At 42.6% G+C, this 22,031-nt stretch overlaps 1 protein-coding gene across 2 annotated transcripts; it reads right to left on the bottom strand.

The window, feature by feature from the left end:
- Positions 1–343: 343 nt before the first annotated feature.
- On the bottom strand, positions 344–21,709 carry LOC142378419 (uncharacterized). 2 transcript variants are annotated; one of them, XM_075462897.1, is made up of 9 exons: positions 21,567–21,709; positions 11,545–11,639; positions 11,112–11,193; positions 9,877–10,246; positions 7,705–7,779; positions 4,858–5,984; positions 3,588–4,426; positions 3,247–3,486; positions 344–2,085 (listed from the first exon to the last, which is right to left on the bottom strand). In XM_075462897.1, the coding sequence occupies exons 1-9, from the start codon at positions 21,650–21,652 to the stop codon at positions 1,829–1,831; spliced, it is 3,171 nt and encodes a 1,056-aa protein (XP_075319012.1). In that variant the 5' UTR covers positions 21,653–21,709; the 3' UTR covers positions 344–1,828. The 2 variants fall into 2 exon arrangements, with proteins under 2 accessions (XP_075319012.1, XP_075319013.1); XM_075462898.1 differs by having other exon boundaries at positions 3,588–4,423.
- Between the last annotated feature and the right edge of the window lie 322 nt (positions 21,710–22,031).

Here is a 22,031-nt window from a genome sequence, read left to right as displayed (position 1 = left end):
GGAGACATGCAGAGAGCTTCTCGGCAATTCATTTGTATAAATTAATAATTCGTATATCCCTTTTCGCATTTTGTGTGCGACTATTTGCTAATCTCTGCTGAGAGTTGATTCAGTTAAAGCTCATCTTAAGACCTGTGTGAAGGAAAGAATATATGATGTCACTTCCTGTCAGAATGAAAAACACTGGTCAGATAAAATGTCTCTACATATCAACAAAATGCAACATAGCTAGGTATCATTTTTAATAAGTATCCACTTGTTCTTTTCAACATATTTTTCATCAAGTTAAATTCTAAACAGATGTGGGGAAAACAGTAATAATAAATAACCACAGCACAAATCATAGCGCTTTAAGTTTTTATAAGATTATAAAAAAGAAAAAACATAACACAATAACCAAGGCGTGTCATACATTGTGTTTTTTCTTTGAATCTCTGAGGAGTATTTACAAAACAGGCTTATGTACAGATAGTGATAACTCAGAAATGGAGAAAGCTACGTGTCTAGCACAAACAACCAGTTAGCATAATGATAATATCTTTGCTATGTACAGAATAACTGGCAGGCTAGAGCAAGAAAGAAAGATAAAGATTCTGCAAAAGGTTTAAATAAGTTCAAGTATCTGCTTTGAGGTTTCATGGAGGTTTTAGTCCGATAGACTCAGATTCTGAACAACACTGAAGTGCTGAACCAAAAGTCTGATTAAGCTGCAAATGGTGTAGTGTCGTTGGGGAAAGGACAAGAAGAGCTCTAGCCATCTGGAAAGACAACACAGACAACGCAACAAAAAAATGGCGCCACAGAACAATCTCTGCTCTGATAAATGCCCACTTCTTTAAGTAACCCTTAACACAATCAAAGGAAATCTCCTCTCCAGGCATAAAGTGATATCCAGCTTATTGGCCTGTAGCACCTTCCTACTGCTTTGAGTAACAACTGTGCAACAAGCACGTAACACAAAAACAAATTAAGAAACATGAACATAATGTTGCTCAGGGCAAGACTGAAACTACTGACACCTTGAAAAGCGGGGAAGAGATGACAGAATTCACAGCAGGTCTTCTGTTTCTGGGCCTTGTGACTTAACTCAACATCTTAGGTAACTTCAAAACATTCTGAGGCCATTTAATTGTCTCCGTCATAAAATCCACACTTCCAAAAAAAAATTTAAATTCACTGTCATGAAGTGTGCCATTTCACATGAAAAAAAAAAAAGGTGTAAAAAAAACCATAGTAACCTCATAAGTGTTAACATCATCTAGTACCTCATGTAAATTAAGGTCCAAATATCATGAAACCATGGTCAGAATTGCACAGTTGTATGAAAAGAAGAACTAGCTTATTTGAGGAAATATCTTGGTTAGCTGTAATTAGGCCTAATTCTAATCATAAAGCTGCTATGAAGAAAAGTGTGGCCCAAGCACGGGCCATGTTCCTATCAACATCTCCTAGTGCATAAAACACGAATGCTACTTAACAACGCTCTTAACAACACTGTAGGGATCAGCTGCACTCCTTGTTTACATTTCAGTATAGTGTATTTATTTTGGGAAAGAGAAAAAATGTCCAGGCTGGTGCAGTGGTCTCCGAAGTCTCTCAAGGCACCCATCCAAATACACTGCTTTTGACCAGAGCTGCACTGTAACCGTCAAAACCGGGACCACCACACATGAAATGCCATTATGTGTCAACTGAAACGGGTAGGTCAAAAACAGGAGACACTAGTGGAGTGAAATGTAGGACTCTCAAAATCAGAGTATATTGTGACGACAGCAGGATACCATATGAGGTTCCGCTCTGAACTAGAAGTTAAGCACCTTTTTCTCTCTCAACAGACAGTGAGGGGGCTCTGGAGCTCACTTTCACGTCGCTGATTTTTCTTCAGCAGCTGAATGCGATTGTGGCAGTAGAATTTGATAGCACGCCAGTCGCGATGGTTGCTGACCAGCAGGGGGCACTGCTGCAGGCAGCGCTCACAGTCAGCCTTGGCGGGGACTCGAAGCTCATTGATGTTCTGGGTCAGGTGCTCCTCGACTGCGGCGCGCTCTGCCTCTGACCAGGGGCGCTTCAGGACGCCTCGCTTTCCTAAAACGCAGGAGAGACGAATGGAGTCACAGATTCTCTGTCGTTTAACAGATTCTATCCATCACCAACTCTTCAATTAACACTAACGGTCCCACCGGGAAAACACAAGAATAAAAACGTGTGTAATGGAGATGAGAAAACACAAATGGATATTTAGAAGTAATTTTATTTTAACAAAAAAAAGAACGTCTTCACATGGCTTCAGTGCTCAGATACAAAGTTCATTTTCCATTGCAAATGAGGATCTGGTAACAAATCAAACAGGTACCAAATGGACTTTGTCACTTCCTGTTAATATTACTTACAGTGTAGAAAAAAAACTGATTCAGAACTGCAGTCTGTAAATGTATCATTATGTTGGCAGCCACTTCTCTCTTAAAATGTCTTTTTTAAAGAGGGGTTTGTGTGTAGTTCCTATGAGCAGTGTGCGTCTTAGTAGACAGCAGTCAGAGTGTTCTCTTTAAAGAGAGTCAACAGCTTTTCTGACAGGCAAGCTACGGCTAAAAGCTACTAAGAACGAGGTTACCAGAAGAGCGAATCATCAATAGCGACTCAAACCTCAAAAAGTTTAGAACTGTTTAAGAGCTCCACTGTGGATGTTAACAAGCATCCCTTTCTGCGTCAGAGTTGTTGACTGTCAAAACTTTCTCAACCAAAGAACGCCATGCAGCTAGACGGGCCATGTTCTGCACACCCAGTGTTGTGTGACTGTCTGATGCAGAAGTGACGAGGTGTAAAAAAAACAAAAAGAAAAAACACAATACACAATACAGCGCTCGCTCCGACCACTGTGAAAGTTTCAAGGTTTGAGCTGTTGAAAATATTGCTGCTTTTCTGGTGACCCTAATCTGAGTAGCTTTAGCTTCCCGTCAGGAAACCGTCTGATACCTCAGAGAACAATCTGACAGCCATCAACTAAAGGTAAGACAGTGGACGTCTCATAAACACAAACAGGAACTAGTACGACAGCTACAAGATGCATTTATCCATGGAAGGGTGCTTTTGTGTCTTACAGGAAATAAAACATTTTGGAATTGTACACAATATGTTATTTCTGTTTGTGCTCTCAGCAATTTGACTTCTTTTTTCCATCCTTAGTTTTGCTTTCATCACATTATAATGGCGCAAAATCACTTACACTTGACTCACAAACGGTCTTACCTGAGCCTCTCCGGCTTTTTGCAGGTGGGGGTGTTGGTGGAGGGGGAGGAGGGGGAGGTGGAGGCTGGATGTTCTTGAGCTTCTTGGGTCGTCCCACTCGGCCGTTGTTCTTGCCCTTCCTGACATACAGCAGGGTAGGTGGAGGGTTTACAGCAGGAGCTGGAGTGGGGAGCTTTTCCTTCACATGCTCCCCTTCAGACTCTCCCTCTGAGTACGAGTCTGCAGAGTTACCCGACATAACTGGAGAAAGGAAAGGGCAGAAACATGTGGATGTAAGACAAAAACACAAAGAGGCTAATTTAAATAATACTCAAGAACAAGAGGCCATCCATCCATCTTACCATCCAGCTCCAGACAGATGTGGTTCAGGCTCATGCCTCTGAACAGCACCCCATCTCTCTCTCCACACAGCACGACTCGGCCCACTCTGCCCATCAGGCCCGGGTCTTGGCCAATTCCAGCACAATTCTGTGTCACATGGTACTCTCTCTCGAGGAAGTGCTCCAACCTCTCCACGGCGCTGCTTCCTGGCTGTCCGGGCTGTCCGGGCTCCTCTCCTTCTCCTAGCAGCAGTAGCTGGGTTAGGATTGCTACCTGACGGCGAACCCTGGTCTGGGTCAGGGCACGGGGATTGCGGGTCCCACTGGAACGAGCCAGGCTGCGAAGGAGGTCGGTACCACGCAGTGGTGTGGCAGGAGAGTGGTAGGGCCGGGCAAACACATACGGGTTTGCGGGGTCCACCCCGACATCCAGCCGCGTCTGCAGGAGAAGCTCCAGGCAGGGCTCGCAGTGCGGGGGAAGGATGAGAGGCTGGATGCGTCCACGCTTACCCTGCACTCCAACTCTAGGTAGGTGAGGAAGCACCAGCCGCTCAAAGGGGGAGAGAGAAGCCTCCAATGGCGTGAGAGCTGGAGGAGCACCAAGTGGGACAGGAACAGGGCACTGAGGAGTCACACGAGCACGATATTCAGCGATGGACAGCTTGGAGACCTCACACTCACGTCGTCGATTATACAGGATGAGCAGTGCTAGGCTGGAGTGGCAGAGAAGCCGCCAGGCCTCTGCAGACTGCAGCTGCCGGGACAGGGACAAGAAGGCAGAGTGCTGGAGCCGACGGAGGTACAGAACCAAAGAGGAGAGGGATGAGAGGAGAGGCAGCATGTGGTGTCGCCCCGAACTACTGAAAGAGAGACACAAGGTGACATACAGGTTGGATTTTTAACTTCGGAAGTTTCCGTTAACAATTCGCAACATCAACGTTTGTCACAATATTCTACAAAGTGACTGCACCAAGCTTTCAATCGACCAGCAGTCATGTTGGAACTCAGCAGTTACCTTGAAGAAAACCCTGAGAAAAAGCACGAGTAAATAAGTTTAAGTGACTCCTCTATTCAAACTTGTAAACCTCTGAATTCATACATTGTGAACATCATTTAGCGAATGAGAGGCAACTCACGAGTGTATCAGTGTATTCATCTGTGAATACAAAATTTTATCTTATTTGATCGTATTTTTGCAGTAACTGTTAATTCACGTGCAATCAACCCAACATTTTGAATAATCGAAGGTTACCAATTGCTCACTAAAGAAAATCATAAGGCATCAAGTTACCTGAGCAGCTCTTTTTCCTTTTCCTCTGTCCCACTTTCATCTTCTACCTCCATCACTCTATTCTCCTCCTCTTCTTCCTCGTTGACATCGTCCTCTTCTTTTGGTGGCTCTATCTCTTTGGCTGATTTGATGCTAAAGGACTGAGGGCACACAAGCTCGACGTCCTCATTTTTGGGCCTCTTCACTGCCACAACCTCCACATCTTCGTCTTCATCCTCCTCTTCCTCCAACTGTTTATCTCTCTTTATTCCCCTGATTGCTCCCTTCCTGGATTGGGTCACAGCCAGAGGTGGCGGTGGGCTCCTCTTTAAGACAGACACCGGCACAGCGTTCTGTCCTCTGGGAGGAGTCAGCACGGGGGGGGTGGAGTTCCTTCCAGAGGAGGCAGGAGACTGGCTGGCTGCAGTGAGAGTGGGCGGAGACATCGACAGGTCCTGGACACCACTCTGTGCAGGATCTGTGCAGCGGCTCTGACCGCTTGTTTGGGAAAACTTAGAGTGTTGCTCGGAGTGAGTGACGGCTGCAGCAGGGTTTGTGCTCTGTGCATGCAGACGGGGTGTCTGCGTGTAGCGCTCGACGAGGGCGGAACACACGTCGGGCTGGTGGGCGTGGTGTTTATCTAAGTGGCGGCCCAAGGAGCGAAAGTGGCGTCCACAGTGTTCACAGGTTTGGCGTATGGACTCAGTGGAAACTGGCCCTTTCTGAGCGTTTGTGGTGACGTTTCCTGTGCTGTCAGAACCCAGTGGAGCAGGGTGTTTGAAGACAAGCTTAGAGGAAGAGGAAGGGGGCGTGGACGACGAGCAGGGAGAGGACTGCGCCGGAGAGTGGGATGAAGCAAGTGGACGGCTGAGATGGGGAGCGCTGGAGGGGGACACTAATGAGGGGCGTCCGGGTGGGGTCCGATGGGGGGTCTTTTTCTTTGAAGGGGTGCTACGACGTTTCTTTTTTTGGCGAAGTGCACGCCCACACGGGCTACAGTTGTCCTCATCTCCAGCGGCTGAATCACTAGCATCAGAGTGGGAGATGGGTGAGGAGGATGGGGAAAGGGACCAAGAGGGGGTGACGTATTCCTGCTGCTGTTGTTGATGCCGCTGCTGCTGACCTGTCAGAGAGAGAGGCTCATCCTCCTGGAAAGAAAAGAGATTTTCCTTTTTTTTAATATAACTATTGATAAAATGATAAAAACATAAATATGTGCTGGTTTGTGTTGTGCTGAAAGTTGGACACATCTGTGGTGATAACTTCATGCAGAAAGACACCTTTTGCTGTCATGGGACTCCGATGTAACCAAAAAAGAAATGCCATTACCACCCCAAACGTAATGCATGTCTTACCCTCACACTTTGGGTCTTTAGGATCTCTTATGTCTTTATAAGTCACCACTACTTTCATCCCATCATTAGTTATATATCTTGTGTGTCGTTTTGCTTCAACAAGTTGTCTGATTCAATCTTTGTAAGCTGAATCTTAATAACCTTACATTTCATAACTTTGCTTTCCAGCACAATAAATAAGCGTATTATTAAGCATCAGAAGTCAGTCGAATTAATTTCACAGTCAGAAGAGATGCTAAATTTGACTAAAGCATAAGCATCAGACACAATGCATGTGTTTATTATGCACAGCAAAGAATGCAATCAGATTTGACAGATTTAACTTTACAGAAATTGTTTTTAAATCTGTAAACACTCAAATCTACCGACCTACCTATCTACCCATCTGAATTGTTCTCTAGATCAGGGGTTGCCAAGGCCCCCCAAACAGTATTACTTTCTGGCCGGGGACCCCCTTTGCAAACCACAGACAATGCTTCAAAATATGTAAAGAAACATCAACTTTTAGAACGTATTTTCTTTCTTTTATTCACGGACAGTAGCTTGCTGTGTGACTGCAGCAGATGGCCTGACTAAATGCTCTTCTTTACGTCTGAAGAAGTCTGCCGGATGTTTTTGTATCAAGTGACGCTGAAGTTTCGAAGATTTTAAACACTCATTTGAGAGGGTCTCCAGACAGAGGACGCATTTCGGGCAACCGTGGCCATTTTTCTGTATGGCTGTAAAGCCAAACTTAATGTATGCTGCCTCATACTTTCTTATTTTAGTTGGCCAGTGCTTAGGTTTTTTTTGCAGCAGTGTCCTCCACAGCAGGGCTGTTGGTCTGTTCCTTCGGTCTCTTCGTAGTCAAAAACCTGTCCATTTTGGCTAAGCTACCTACACACTAGCTTGAGGAGCAGAGCAGCTTGAGAACAGGCGCAAACCGCCAGGTCTACGATGTTTTGATGGCAGCCAATCAGAAAGACAAGCATGGCAAATAACATTTCGATATGACATTTTTATGAATTGTATTTTACAATACAATACTGATTAAAAAAATTTGACTATTTTTTATAATGATGTGTAAAAAATATTTATTTTCTATTTTTGCATTTTTTTCTTATCTTCCCTCCAATTTTCTGAGGCCCCCCTAGCGCCCCCTGGCGGCCCCCACTTTGAAAACCACTGCTCTAGATAGTCTCTTATTCTGTGTCTGACATGTGGTGTATATGTAGTATACAGCGGGTTTTTAGAGTCATACATACGCCAACGAAATGCCCAAAAATAACATTAAACTCACTAAGTAACACTCAGTAAAAAATTCTCCCTTGCAGTATCCTAAATGTCAGACAGAACATAAACAGTAGACTGACAATACAACAACCCTAAAGAGCTGTTCCTGATTCACAGGAGCAGGATATAGCTGCTCCAGCCAACTCTATATAATGTGCAGTCTTGCCACTTTTTGAAAAAAAAAAACATTAATACTTTGACAGTGTGTACTTGTAAGACAGTGAAGGCATTTTTCTTTCACCTTTTTGACGCTGTTGTTATTCTCAGTGTCAGAGCTACACTCTTGCTGCGCTTGAGACACAGTGGCCCGGAAACCCTGCGGAACAGAGAAGTCACATTAAAGCAGCAGGCACACCGCTCATTAATGTATGCCATCACAATCAGCCCCAGCTGTCACTCAGAGAGCACGAGACAACCCATGTTTAGTTAGTCGTAAGCACACAGGCTGATTAGGACCACAAATCTGCTGTTAAGAAGCCAAACAAAATAAGTTAATACAGATCATGCTTTCCAACAATTTTAACTTTTCTATGCATCATACAAACACTAACAGTAAAAGCACGAGTTTTATCGCAGTACAATATTGAAATCTGAAGGAACTCCGAGCAGCCTTGGCTCCACTTCAACCTCTGTCAGTTTCTCAATTTTGACAATTTAATTTTCTGAAATGGATTCTGGTATCATCCTTTTGTTGAGTAAATTGATCCAATATAATGGGATCCATTAAGGGAACAGATGTCATGTAATAACCATGGTTACTGTTGCTAAAGCACTATAGGTAGAAAAGAGAGCTGGAGCTCTGCCATCACCATGGTAACCCCATGCCTTGCTTAGCTTGTGCGTGTGCAACGATTGTGTGCGCGGTGGGTAATGCAAATGTTTGCACGTGACAGGCAGTGAGTGAAGCTTATCACCTGCCTTTAAATACACTTATGGCAGCCCATCTGAAGTCATGAGATATTCAGTTTTAGTGCATTTCTACACTTCTGAGGACAAAGTAAAGCTGCATTTCAACCACAGGAACCTTTTCCAAGAACCGGGTTCTCTTAGGGGTCCTTACCCCAACGGGGTTAAACTGAGCTCTGGAGGAAACATCTCATCCCTGGAAACAGCCATGGTAGGGAGGCAGTAGTTTTGAGAGTACCCAGAACCTTTGAGTTGGGTCTTGCAGCACGATACAATTCTGATTGGTCGACTATTCCAAGATTTTATGTTCACCTTTCTGTCTCAATCATTTCAAAATTAGTATCCAACATAGATTATTAAATCTGTTACATCTCCAGTTGTACCACAGGAATAATTGTTACAATTAAAGTAATTCAAAATTCAAAGTCAGATACACGAATAAGAAGAAGAAAACACAATAGCAGAGGAATAAAACATTAATCTCTGACTGATTTGATAGCGGTTTCTCATAAGGCACAAATAAAAACACCCAAAACCTGTAGAGATGTGTTACAGTAACAGGTTTTTAGTAAATGCAGCTGAAGCGCACTTGCTCATTTGCTTAATCCATGGAATGGAGATTAACTATCCATAGTCTGCAATAATATAGTCCCCTTTAACTTTGTCTAGGTTCAACAGAGCAATTAGTTTCTCATTCATCAATTCATACAGTGCTTTTTACACACACACACACACACACACACATATACATATATATATATATATATATATATATATATACACACATACATATGTACACATACATACATATATATATATATATATATATATATATATATATATATATACATACATACATACATATGTATATATATACATACATACATATATATATATATATATATATATACATACATACATACATATGTATATATATACATACATATATATATATATATATATATACACATACATACATACATACATACATATATATATATATATATATATATATATATATATACACATACATACATACATACATACACACACACATATATATATATATATATATATTTAAGTGTCAATCAGAAGCATCAACCAATCATACAAATGCGTTAAATGATCAGATTTTGCTTTAATACAGCTGAAGTACACTCTGTGGTTCGCTGCTATGTGGCCATCACAGCAGATCCAACACGCTGACAAGTAGGCAGTTTAAGTTCTGGGTACTGTTTGTTAAAATGCGCCTTAACAGGCCACAGATGACAGATATTAAGACCTGAAGACTGATGTAACATTCTATACATTTAAACAGTTTTTAGTTATCATTATCTGTATTTGGTCTAATATCAGCTAGATGATTACAACAAATTACAACAAATGTGGTTAACGGCTTTTTTTCAAGCATCAAAAGCTAAGAGAGTTGGCGACTGGTCAAAGATATTGATAGGTGTGGCACAACTGTTTACTATATGTATACACATACATCTGTGATAACACTCACCAAATTCTCCCCCCACTCTGTCAGGCTGTAGTCAACGGTGATTTCCTCCCCCTTTGTGATATCCCGGATGGCAATAACAACCAATCGGACCTGGCTGCCACAGTGCACCTCTCGGATACGGCAGTTAGGTGAGGGGGGGAAGGAGCTGGCAGTTGGAGCAGGAGCAGAGGCGGCTGGAGCAGCTGGAGCAGTGGGTGCAGGAGGTAGAGAAAGTGCCTGAGCTGAAGCTGTGGTGGTCGGGGCAGGAGCAGGTAAGGGTGTCAGGGTCAGGGCAGAGGAGGCAGCTGGAGTTGGAACTGGTGTGGAGGCTGAGCAAGAGCTGGCCATAAATCCAATAGACATTTTGTCTTGAGTCTGCTCCGATGCACCACTACAAGGTGAAGGTGGTAAAAGATGGGAGAGAGAAAGGAAAAAACATGTAATCTGCATAATTTATTAAGTTCTTGTGCTTCTGTCTTTTGAACTTTTAAACATAGAGAGTGTTTCTACCCTTTATCTGTGCGTTGTGCTGAAATCAATATCTTATTCACAGAGAATGTATCAACAGTAATTCCTGTCATCTATAAACCATTTTGTCGGATCTCAAAACATTGAAAACAAGCAATCTTTGGTTCCAGCTTATCAAGTCAGCATTTACTATGATGGTAAAAGAAAGTCTTGATTGAAAGTCTTTGGTTTTGCTTGAGTAAATAAAATCAAGCATCGTAAATTAAATTGTGTACACTTTTTGTTATTTAGTTGAATAAATAAGTAGCAGGGTATTCATAAAAAATAAACGATAGTAAAAGAAATCCTTCATTGAAGTATTAGTGCCTTTCAACTGCAAGTTTTATTCTGGCTAAAGACTTTCTTGCAGCTACACCATTTGGCCGTTTAACATAAGTGCATCACAGACTGCTGAATCAAGGTGTGTGTACTGCAATAACAGAGTTTTAATCAGAATTTGATTTAAAAATCCAAACATATAAACTTTAATGTTCTATCCTAGCCCACGGAGTGATGTAGATTTTCCATCCTTTTGGCTAGACAACCGCATTCTGCTGACATCTCTGCACTAAATCTGCAGGATTATTTGAATAAAATTAGGTTTAAAAAAAGTTGGTTGGTCCTGAGGACTGGGATTCAAAGGGGCTGCTCTCGGACTAAGTTAAGAACAGCAATCTTTTCTTTTCTGAAAAACTGAGCACATTAGGTGCTCTTCATTGGCAACCAACAGGACATAGATTTACACTCACCAGTTTAGAGGAGCGGACTCAGTGCTGTAGAAAGGCCCGTCCAGTGTGGGCTGTTTATTCTCTCCAGCGTCTTTCCGAGCACCTGAGAGCACAGCAACAGTCAGTGTGTAAAAGGATTACAAAGTAGGGACGAACACATTCAAACACACGCACACACGGGTCATAACGCCACCTCCTGAAGTGTGTGCGCTCACACACACACACACACACACACGCACAAACACAGAGATGCATATAGTAACACATGTGTTGCCAAGCACACACATTCAGACACAAGCACAAAACTAGGTCACTCACTTACACACAATCCACCCCCACACCAATTATAGACACACAAACAGATGCACATGCACACCGCTCACAAATAAATACACACATTCACAGTTTTTGGCTGAAATAATATGACAACAACAACTGTATAAAACACACCCACCTGGGCTGAAGCTATGTTCGAGCACGCTCTCCTCCTCGGTGTGTGTGACAAATACTTTCACAGGTGTCCCTTTTCTTTTCCTTCCACAGCCACGCCTGAAAAAAAACAAAACAAAACAACATGATTATCATTTAATCAATTGGCCTAGTGATCAAACTGCACATCACTCAGGTCAGGGAGAGAGGTCAAAAAGCTGATGGCCACCTTACGGATCAATGCGTTTCATTTACACCCTCCTTCGTTTACACATAAAATATGTAAAAACAGACAAACAAACTAAGGCAGAACATGATAAGAATACATGCTGCGTCACCTTTTGGATGTCGCACAGCATGTGCTGAATCACTAGGAGGAAAGCAGTTCTGTCAAAGACACACTGAACTGATTGCAAAGAGAGCTGAAAACATTCTGGTTTTGAAAGTACCGTTCCGCACCAACCTCCATTACAGAGAACTCGGGCCAAAAGTAATACTTGAAAAGTTGTAAAATCTCTCAAGGCTGTACAGAACATAAATAAAAAAAACTATTTGCAATGATTTGCGAAACACATAAACCAATCTTCTATTTAGTATAGAACAGAGAAAACCTCAGATGTTGAAATGTTGAGATATTTTACTATTTCATAAAAAAACAATAGAACATCTAGAATTCAACGTGTCTTTAAAAAGTTAGAATGGGGGCAACATTAGGAAAAGTGAGGGGTACTAAACTAAAACAGCTGGAGGAACATGATACAACTAATCAGGTTAATTGGCAACAAGTTTGTAGCATAAAAGAGCACCTTAGAGATGCAGAGTCTCTAAGAAATTAGGGTGGGCAAAGGTTCAGCAATCTGCAGCAATCTGCAGAAAACTGCATCTATGAATTGGGAATATTCCTTAATATCATCAAAAGATTCAGAGAATCTGGAGACATATCAGTGTACAAGGGACATCGCCAAAAATCAGTATTAGATGTTTGTGATCTTCAGGCCCTCGAGCAGCACTGCATTAAAACAGACATGATTATGTCATGGAAATCACACCCTCACAAACGCAGGTTAAAGCTCTATGGAAAAAGGAAGCCAGATGTGAACATGATCCAGAAAAGCATCTGTCTACTCTGGGCCAAAGCTCATTTAAAATAAACTGAGGCAAAGTGAAAAACTGTTCCATGGTCAGATTAATCAAAACCTGAAATCTTTTTAATGGAACCAGACTAAAGGAACTCATTGACTCATTTGGTTTGTTTGTGGAAGAAAAAAACCTGCAGGTTTTTGAGTTTTGTAAATCATTGCATTCTGTTTTTATTAACATTTGAATTGGTTTCACAAAGCATCCCAACTCTTCTCAAATTGGGGTTGTGGTGCTAAAAACATCCCAAGAAATTATGAGCAATCTCACTTTTAGGTCAACCTTGTCAAACAAAACATAAATAAATGTTTTAAATCAACCATTTCTTTTTTTAAATGACTTTCTTGCAAGTCCCTACCCAGAGGAATGTATTTTTCAATTCCTGAATAAATATCCAACATATCCATATTTTTTTAAGTTACAGTTACACCTACATAGTTACTCACCAAAATACATTATGTTTGTATTGTTTAAGTTGAACAAATAACTCCATTTTGGTAAAAAGATTTAAGCCTGTATAGTTTTCAGACCCAACCTTTAGTCAGAAGCCCTCTTTAGCACTTTGAGATTCCGTATGAAATGAAAAGTGCTTTACAAATGTAATTGATTATTATTATTATTATTATTCTTTCATGCAGTTGCTGATGTTTCCTGTAACATTTAACTACCACCTGTGGAATAGTTTAATATTGGAATAAATTGATACAAATGGGAGAAATCTGCACTGTGTCATCCGCTTGCATGTGGATATATCCATCCTCAAGCGTGTGCACCAGATAAAAGAAGCAGAAACCAGACACATGATGTGCTGTGCAGAAACCTCACATGGTACCTTTAAATCTGAGATCTGAGAGAAGAAAACTAAAATCACCACCCACCAAACCCATATTGTTTTGTTTTTTTTTGTATTTTTTTTCTCTTTCTTTTTTTCTTTATCCAATTATTGTCCTCTAATATATGTTATAATTTGCCTTATTTCTGTGCCTTGAGGATTGTATGAAGAAAGAGAAAAGGAACGAAGGAAAATATGGAAGAAATTATTAAAGAGTGAGAAGAAAGAAAGAAAACATAGGTCCCCCATAAGGGGGGGTGGTGGTTGGGTTTAGAAAAAAAAAAAAAAAAAAAAAAAAAAAAAAATCACCACCCACTAAATACTAACCTTAGATCCTCAGTACTACACATGCCGTCGTTGGAGCTGTTGGTACTGTTTTGGAAGAAAACACTTCTGGAATTTAGTGTGGGATGTTCCTTATATTACAACTACAAAAGTCCCCACTGGTCTAACTGAATTAGATTTTTTTCAGGATGCAAGTCGGCCTCATCGTTGAGAAACCTTCCCATAAATAACAGAAAGTAAGTATCGCCTGTAGGGCTGAACGATTACGGAAAATAATCTAATTGCGATTTTTCGCGCCAATATTGCGATTGCGATGCGATATGCGGTTATTTTTTAAGGTCTTTGTCTTCTGTATTATTAAACAAAGACAAGCAATACATCATACAGTATGGCTAAAACTACATTACATTAATTTTAAACTGTTCTTTCCTGGAAGACAGACCTCTGTTATGATGACATGAGGTGATGCATGAATTGATGACTGACATTTTTATTTAACAAAACAGTATATTTGAACATACACAATAGTATATTTTGAGCTTACAAACATCTGAGCATAAAGTGTTGACAAGGAACAAGGAAACACATGCCATGAACCAAACTTCTACAGTAGTACAAATATGGTCTGTACTCACAAAACGATGCATTTAGAAGTTTGTACATAGTCCAGGAGATTATTATTATCAACACAAGCCTAATAGCTTCTCTGCTGCTAAAGCTGCGTCGACGTCACTTCCTTGATCTGGGAGCTTCAATGTAAGATGAGGGTTGATCTACTACTGTAGACAACAAAGCATATGCTATATTCTACATGTTTTTTTATGTTGTAGAGTTGTGAATTTATTTTATCAATGGAGAAATTGAGCAGCCTTGCTTTTCTCATAATAGAGACTCTCTGGTTAGCGCTTGTAGCCTACTAAGCTATTCGGGATAAGCTAACTCGGCTAAGCTAACTCGGCTGATGTTCGGCCAAGATCGGAAAAACTTCGGGTGGGCTACTTGGCTGGATGTCACGGTTCAATAGACCCGGTGAATCTACTCCGAACAATCACTTTAAAACCAAAATAGTCCCACACGACTGATGTGCAGTTCCTCTTTGAAACTAGCATCCCCGCAGGGTCTGGTTCTGTTGAGCCTGAGGCCATTGTGTAGGTTACAGCTTTGCTTGCGAGTCCTCTCCGGTAGACTGTTTCATAACTTTGCTCCCCGTGTCACGTGACCAGAGTGCAGCCTCTGTGGTTAGACAATCTCGTTTGATCATATCACATGTTTTACTTGCGCATGTCACGTGAACAGAGTATAATCGCAGCCTTTTTTTTTTTTTTTTTTTTCATAATCCAGCCTTTGCGATTAGAAAATTGCATTTGGTCATATCGCGATATTATCGCAAATGCAATATATCGTTCAGCCCTAATCGCCTGTGCGAACTATTACCTTTTTGCATATAAACAGTTTCGGTACTGTTTTTGTTCAGTGGGCACACAAACTCTACAAATGAGTAATCAACATACAGTATCAGCAATGTTGCAATTGTGCAGTTTGTGCTTGTATGCAAGCACTGTGGCTCCTGACCACAGAGAGCTGGAGGGCAGCTACCTGTGTGAGCCCAGAGAGCACAAGTCCGATTATCTTCTTCAGAATAAATCCATTCCAAAACAGCCACACTCAGAAGACCCAAAGTGATCCCGCCTATGCTGAATCTGGCCTAGTTCTGCTACCACAGATCCCAATATTGTTTTCCGTTGGTCTATTTTTCACACACATACACACACACACACACACACGACATTGGAGTGAAACAAGGTCATAGGAAGATTGTACTTTGGATTTTCAAGTTTTTATTTGGAGATTTCATTGGCGTCCTGAGTTTTCACAAGCAGACACGAGAGTGAAAGGGGGAAAAAAACTCAAGGGAGAGAAAGAGGAAGATAAATGAGAGAAGGAGTGGGACAGAAAAGTGAAGCATCAGAAAGAGGAGCAAAGAAAAAAAATGACAGAGAGAAACCAGGGCAAAGGAGATACTTATTCAGCAGAGCTATCAACCCAACACGCTGTCTTTCTATTGATCCATTCCACTCCCATCTACAATCATGATTCTGTGTGTTTAACAGTGTGCCCCTGGAACTGTGCTCACATATCTGCAGACAACCAAGCAAATAAAAATTTGCTTTGAAAAAAAATAAAAACAACAACCAAACAATCATGTTAATCACTAAGACATAAGAAAGGATTTTAAGCCAACGTTAATTGAAGTGTTTTCTCCGCGGTGGTTCAGACTCAATTGTGACACTCAACTTATCACAACCGTGTTTAAGTCACATGGCTGTGGAATGACCCAACAGTTGTGATAATACTGTACAAATAAAATCCAGTGTGGGAGCCGACATGCCTCAACAACACACACTCCTTATATCAAACACACTGCTGCCCTTCTGACGAATATTTGCACATGCATGTTCAAAAGTCAGCTCACTTTATGTGCGTGTATCCAATGCAGGGCTGGGCAACTTGCTTGAAATGAACACAAAAAAAGTGATACATGTGCAGTTTATCGGTTCTCTTTTGTCGTAAACACCGAGCTTGGCCACTTTGTTTCAACCAACTTTATTTCAATTGTCAGGAGACAGAACTGACCCGTTCATTCAGGGAGGTCCATCAAAACAAGCAGTGTGTGATAACAGCTCTCACGTGACTGGAAGACATTTCAGGGTCTGCAGAACAGTGGTATTATAACCACATTTTTGCCGCACATCCTTTGATTGCTTTCATCAATTTGTCGCTTTCAAACCAACCGAAATGCTGTAGTATTTGGCTTTGAAACTAAATCTGTGGCATTCGTGTCAATGAGTGAGGACTTACTTACAGCCAGTGGAATTTTACAAGTAACACCTTGTAACAATTCTGCTAAAAAATTGCAATCAGGTGTTGATGGAATCATTTTGACAGGCCAAGTCCTGAGTGGAAGTCACACTTTCAGGTTTCCAACCTAGGCGCAAACACATATAAAGACTAAGGCTACAGCTACATGAAAATGAAACGAGGGTTTTTTCTTTAAACCGAGTACGAAAATTATTGCAACCACACAGGAAAGCTTCAGGTCCTCATGGCAACGCCACGCTTGCTGAAAACGATGCAGTACACACGCCACACCTCTATGTGCGCTGTAAGCCACCCCCACCGGTTACACCAGAACAATAGAAGAAGCAATGCGCATGCGTGTACGCCCCTACTTCTACCAGCACATCACCTGTAAATGTTCCTTCAACAACGCCGCTGTAGTTAGCAGTGTCTCCAGCAGTGCTAACATCAATGTTGTGGGGTCCATGATGATCGCTGTCTGTCCTTGTTGTGTTGTCTTCTTCTTCCGGATTTTGAATGGATGTTGCGCGCGAAGCCGCTTTTTGTTCTGGTCACTGACGTATGTGTATACGTCACTGGCGTTGGTCATGTGGCTGTGACGCAGATGTAAACAAATCCGTTCTGGCTGTAACAATGGCAACGCGAAGGCGGCGTTCCTAGATCTTCCCACTCTGGAACCCATTCTCCAAAAATATCGTTCTGGGGTACCCAGAACGCCGGCTCCATATGGCTGTGACAGCCAAACGATAAGCAAAAATATCGGTTATAGTGAAAAACGTTTCCATGTAACCAGGCCCTGATACTACAGAAAGAAGTTGTACACCAAACGCAACACTTTGGAGTTAATACCATTACACAACCGATGCTTAGATAACATCTGGGGAAAAATTACTAAAGTGAACTATAAAATCAATAAAACTATAACGTGAAGAAGTCTCATATGATTAAAATACAATTCCAGAGATGTACGATATTCTGTTTTAACAAACTGTGCTGTGGAAACCAACCAAGAAACTCAAATACCCACACAAAAGATATCACAGTCATTTGTTCAACAGTGCAGCAACTGTTGCTCACACTCACAGTGCATTAATGCACACAGACAGGCTTAGCCCAGTCCTGAGCTATACCATCCAACAGGTTAACAGCTTTTCTGGGGAAAAACGCTTAGTTCATATTTACTGGATTATTTTGAGTGTTCCGAGCGTCTGTCTGTGTGTTTAGTTCGGGTTCAATGAGTTTCTCAGAAGTTTCTTTTTGCCAACCAAATCTGTCTCTCTGCCACCTCTTCAGTGAGCTGACCCGTCATCATCTCCCTCCATTCCCGTCTCATTCTGTCTCACCCTCTCCATCGATTCTCTCATTCTTCTCCTCCTTCTTCATTCTGAATAACACAGACAGACACACACACACACACACACACACACACACACACACACACACAGAGGTTCCTCCCACCAACCCACATGTATGCACAAATACACAAACAAAAAGCTCATACTCTAGACCCACAAATGCATGTGCACACACACACAGTCACACACACAGTCACACGCACAGTCACACGCACAGTTACACACACACACACATCACTCCCCTTCCCTGGCCCACATGCATGCACAAACATACACACCCACACACACACACACACAGGCACGCAAACAGTCTCTCACTCTCGCTCCCTCTCTCTCTCACACACACACACACACACACCCCTCCCTCTCAGGCTTACAGGCACGCAAACACACTCACTGACACACACAAATACAGTACACACAAATACCCTCTCTCTAGCCAAGCTCACATGCACGCACACACCCCTCCCCCTTTCTCTAAAGCTCACATGCATACACACACACGCACACACACCATAGGAAAGCTCACTCAAGCACAAAAACACACACACACACACTCTCTCTCTCTCTCTCTCTCTCAAATAACCTAACCCACAGTCTCATGTTCCATCTCTGACACACTCACACACACGGGAACACAAAGGCAAGCACGCATGCATTGAATCTGCACATCACAGACTCTCATACTCATGAATGTCTGCTACAATATATTCCCTCCTCCACTATGTGGCACGCACACACACTTGCTCCATCAAACAAGTTATTCCTCCTCAGCCACAAGCAAACAAACACTACGTGTGCTGGTGGATACACACGGATGCAACCTCTTGTCATGCAACTGCTTCTACTGCTCGCTCCACATACGTTTGGACTGCACACAAACACAATCAATCACACGCGTTCACACAAGACACAAACTCACGAAATGAGCCTCCCATTTACTCCGTCCTTCATGCAGAATGGCGTCTCTCTAACACACAAACACACACACAGGATCCTCAATAATAAAACAGATACAAACACACACCATCCTCCCCACCTTCTCACATATACCATACCACCCACACAAAGATACTTTTCCTTTGAGCATGCGTATACACACACACACAAACACAGTGTCCTTTCCTCTTTCATAAACAAAGTAGATGCATAAACACTCTCCTTCCCTCTGTATGACACGCACAAACACACTGCCCTTGTCTAGGAGCAACACACACTCACACACACACACACACACACACACACAAACACGTGCACAAACCTTGTGTCTGTCTCCCCCATGACACACACCCCTCCCTTTCTTACTCACTGCAGAAGAAATACATACACATACACACACACACACACACACACACGCACACAAACACACACACACACCTCCTTCCAGAACAAACACAGAAACAGACACACATGCAGCATATGCACTAGCTACCAAGCCTTCTTTTCCAGTTTTTAAGACACACACACACACACCAACCCAACCCCTTCTGTTTCAAAAGCTTGCATGCATGCAAGTGATTGCACACACAGAGACACACACACACACATCCTCACTCTCTGTCACACACCCTCCCTTCTCTTTTCCTCTCTCCCACTCTCTTAAACACATACAGGCACTATACACTCTCTCTCTCTCTCTCTCTTTGCAACACACACCCTCCATCTTCTCTTGCTCTCATACACACTGTTATACACACACACACACACACACACACACACACAACCTCCCCTCCTCTGTTCATCACAAACACATACTCACCTCTCAGTTTCTTAAAGACAGACACACACTCTTTCCTTCATCACTTTCTGTATTGCTTCTATAGTCCCATCTTTCACAACTCATAAAGACAAGGTTTACTCTTTGGACAAACACACACACACACACACACACACACACACACACACACACACACACACACACACACACACACGCCCACACAATTAACACCATCCAAAACAACCAGCATGCACTCTCCCTCTTCTTACCAATCCAACATTTGATTACACATACACATGGCCCTTCATGCTCACACACAAACACACTTCCCCTCCTCACTGTGTCTCTAACAAACACTTGCACACGCAAACAAACACATTCCCTCCCCCACTCCCTGAACACACACACATATATGCACACACACTCTACCCTCCCCTTCTATGTGCCTCTAACACACTTCCCCTCTATCTCTTTCTCTCACACACACACACACACGCATACACTTTTTATATGCTCCTTCTCACGTACACACACACATGTCCTTCACAGCCTCATGCAATCCTTACTCTCCTCTCACACAGTAAACACACCTTTATTCCCCCCTCTCTTTTTCCACTAACACACACAATTATTTCTTTTCCCATTTCACTCCAACTCTCTGTCTCGGACACATAAACAATAACAGACAGGCAAGTGGACAGACACACTCACACACAAACAATTTGAAAAACACATTTTAAAACACATTTTCCCTTCTCTCAAACACACCCTGTCTTCCCAACATACACACACTTACTCATTCCCTCAACCACACACAAACTCACACAAGTACACACACACACACACACACACATGTTCTCTTTGTCACACACTCCTTGCACACTGCTCTCCCCCTCCCTCTCCTCATCTCTGTCTCACTCGCACACACTCTTGTCACGCACACTCTCTCCCCCTCCCATCCCTTACACACGCACACACACACACACACACACACACACACACACACACACACACACACACACACACACTAGCTCACACACTCCCTCCTCCCTCTGCTGTGGCATACACACTCACACACCCTCAATATGGACGTATACACAGACACACACACGCAAACACACGAAGCTGCTCCTTTCTCTCTCACGCTCTCTCCCCTCCCTGTGTTAGCGTGTGCGTGTGTGTGCGTGCGTGTGTGTGTGTGTGCCTGTCTGTCTCTCCCACTCTCACACAATCACACACGTGAGCGCGCGCACTACATACAGGAACGAGCGCGCACTTACAGATACATACACGCACACATAGAGCAGCTTTGACAGTGTGTTAATTCCAACATTTTAAAAACTTTGGTGCAAAGATTTCCAATATATTCTTGAAAACTTTAGTTATTTACAGGTTAACAGCATTCTGCTGTCACTCCACAGCTTTGAGGGTTTAACTGAGAAAGTAAGAAGTGTGAAGTACATGTCATGTTTTCGTAGCTGATATTGCAAGCATTCCTCATTTTTTCCGTCACCTGTCATTCAAAGATAAACTCTGTCTGTTATGTGGGTGAATTTAGTCAGACAAAACAGACGCAAAGTTGCGCACGCGCGCACACACCTCTTTGGAGCCGCATTGCAAGGTGGAATTAACGTCCAAAAACAAGCTAGCGTGAAGCAAACAAACAAGTTTCTCACATTAATTTCAGTCAGTCCGACGTTTGCTCAGTGTCAAACTGGAGAAAAACGCGACATAACAACTTTAGTTCTATCAAAAACACCCTCAAAGGCGCGCACACACCCACCCGAGTCTGCCAGTGGGTCATAAAGCACTATCACGAAACAGTTCTTCACTGTCACGTATGTCTCAATTAACCGACTCACCCCCGTGTTAACGGCGTCGATTTGACGCTTTCTCCGTCGCTGTGAGGGTCTCGGCATTCGAAGAGAGAGCGCACAGTCTCCGCCATGTTCACGCCAGCAGTCGCTGATCTTCCACCGCCTCACCATTCAGCCTCTCGCTCTTCTCTCCAGCCGCTCAACTAGCTCACACCAAGGTTATTCCAGCCTCTCCCACCGCCGCTGAGCGGAGGGGTACACCAGCAAACAAAATAGTCCGTTGAGCAGTCTACCGTATCTTATTGCTCAGCCAAGACGGGAGGAAGGTGCATGATAAAACATGTTTAAATGTCCTCGCGCTATAGGCTAATCATCAATCTGCGCGATACTTTTATTAAATAGGATGATATACTCCACCCCTGCGGAGCAATGGACGCGCTCACCAAGCAGATGAAAAAAGTAGTGTTTCAAAGAAAGATGATTGACTCGCCAACTAAGAGAAGAAATTGT

The sequence above is a fragment of the Odontesthes bonariensis genome, chromosome 4 (genome assembly GCF_027942865.1).
Source record: "Odontesthes bonariensis isolate fOdoBon6 chromosome 4, fOdoBon6.hap1, whole genome shotgun sequence".
NCBI lineage: Eukaryota > Metazoa > Chordata > Actinopteri > Atheriniformes > Atherinopsidae > Odontesthes > Odontesthes bonariensis.
This window is presented reverse-complemented; position numbering and strand designations above follow the sequence as displayed.

What these genes read in the sequence shown, in the direction of transcription:
- LOC142378419 (XM_075462897.1), bottom strand. Translation starts at nt 21,652, where the DNA reads ATGGCGGAGACTGTGCGCTCTCTCTTCGAATGCCGAGACCCTCACAGC. An exon ending in TCGACGCCGTTAACACGGGG is followed by an intron (nt 11,640 to 21,566) that starts GTGAGTCGGTTA and finishes GTTTTTTTTCAG; the next exon opens with GCGTGGCTGTGGAAGGAAAA. An exon ending in GAGTCCGCTCCTCTAAACTG is followed by an intron (nt 10,247 to 11,111) that starts GTGAGTGTAAAT and finishes TTCACCTTGTAG; the next exon opens with TGGTGCATCGGAGCAGACTC.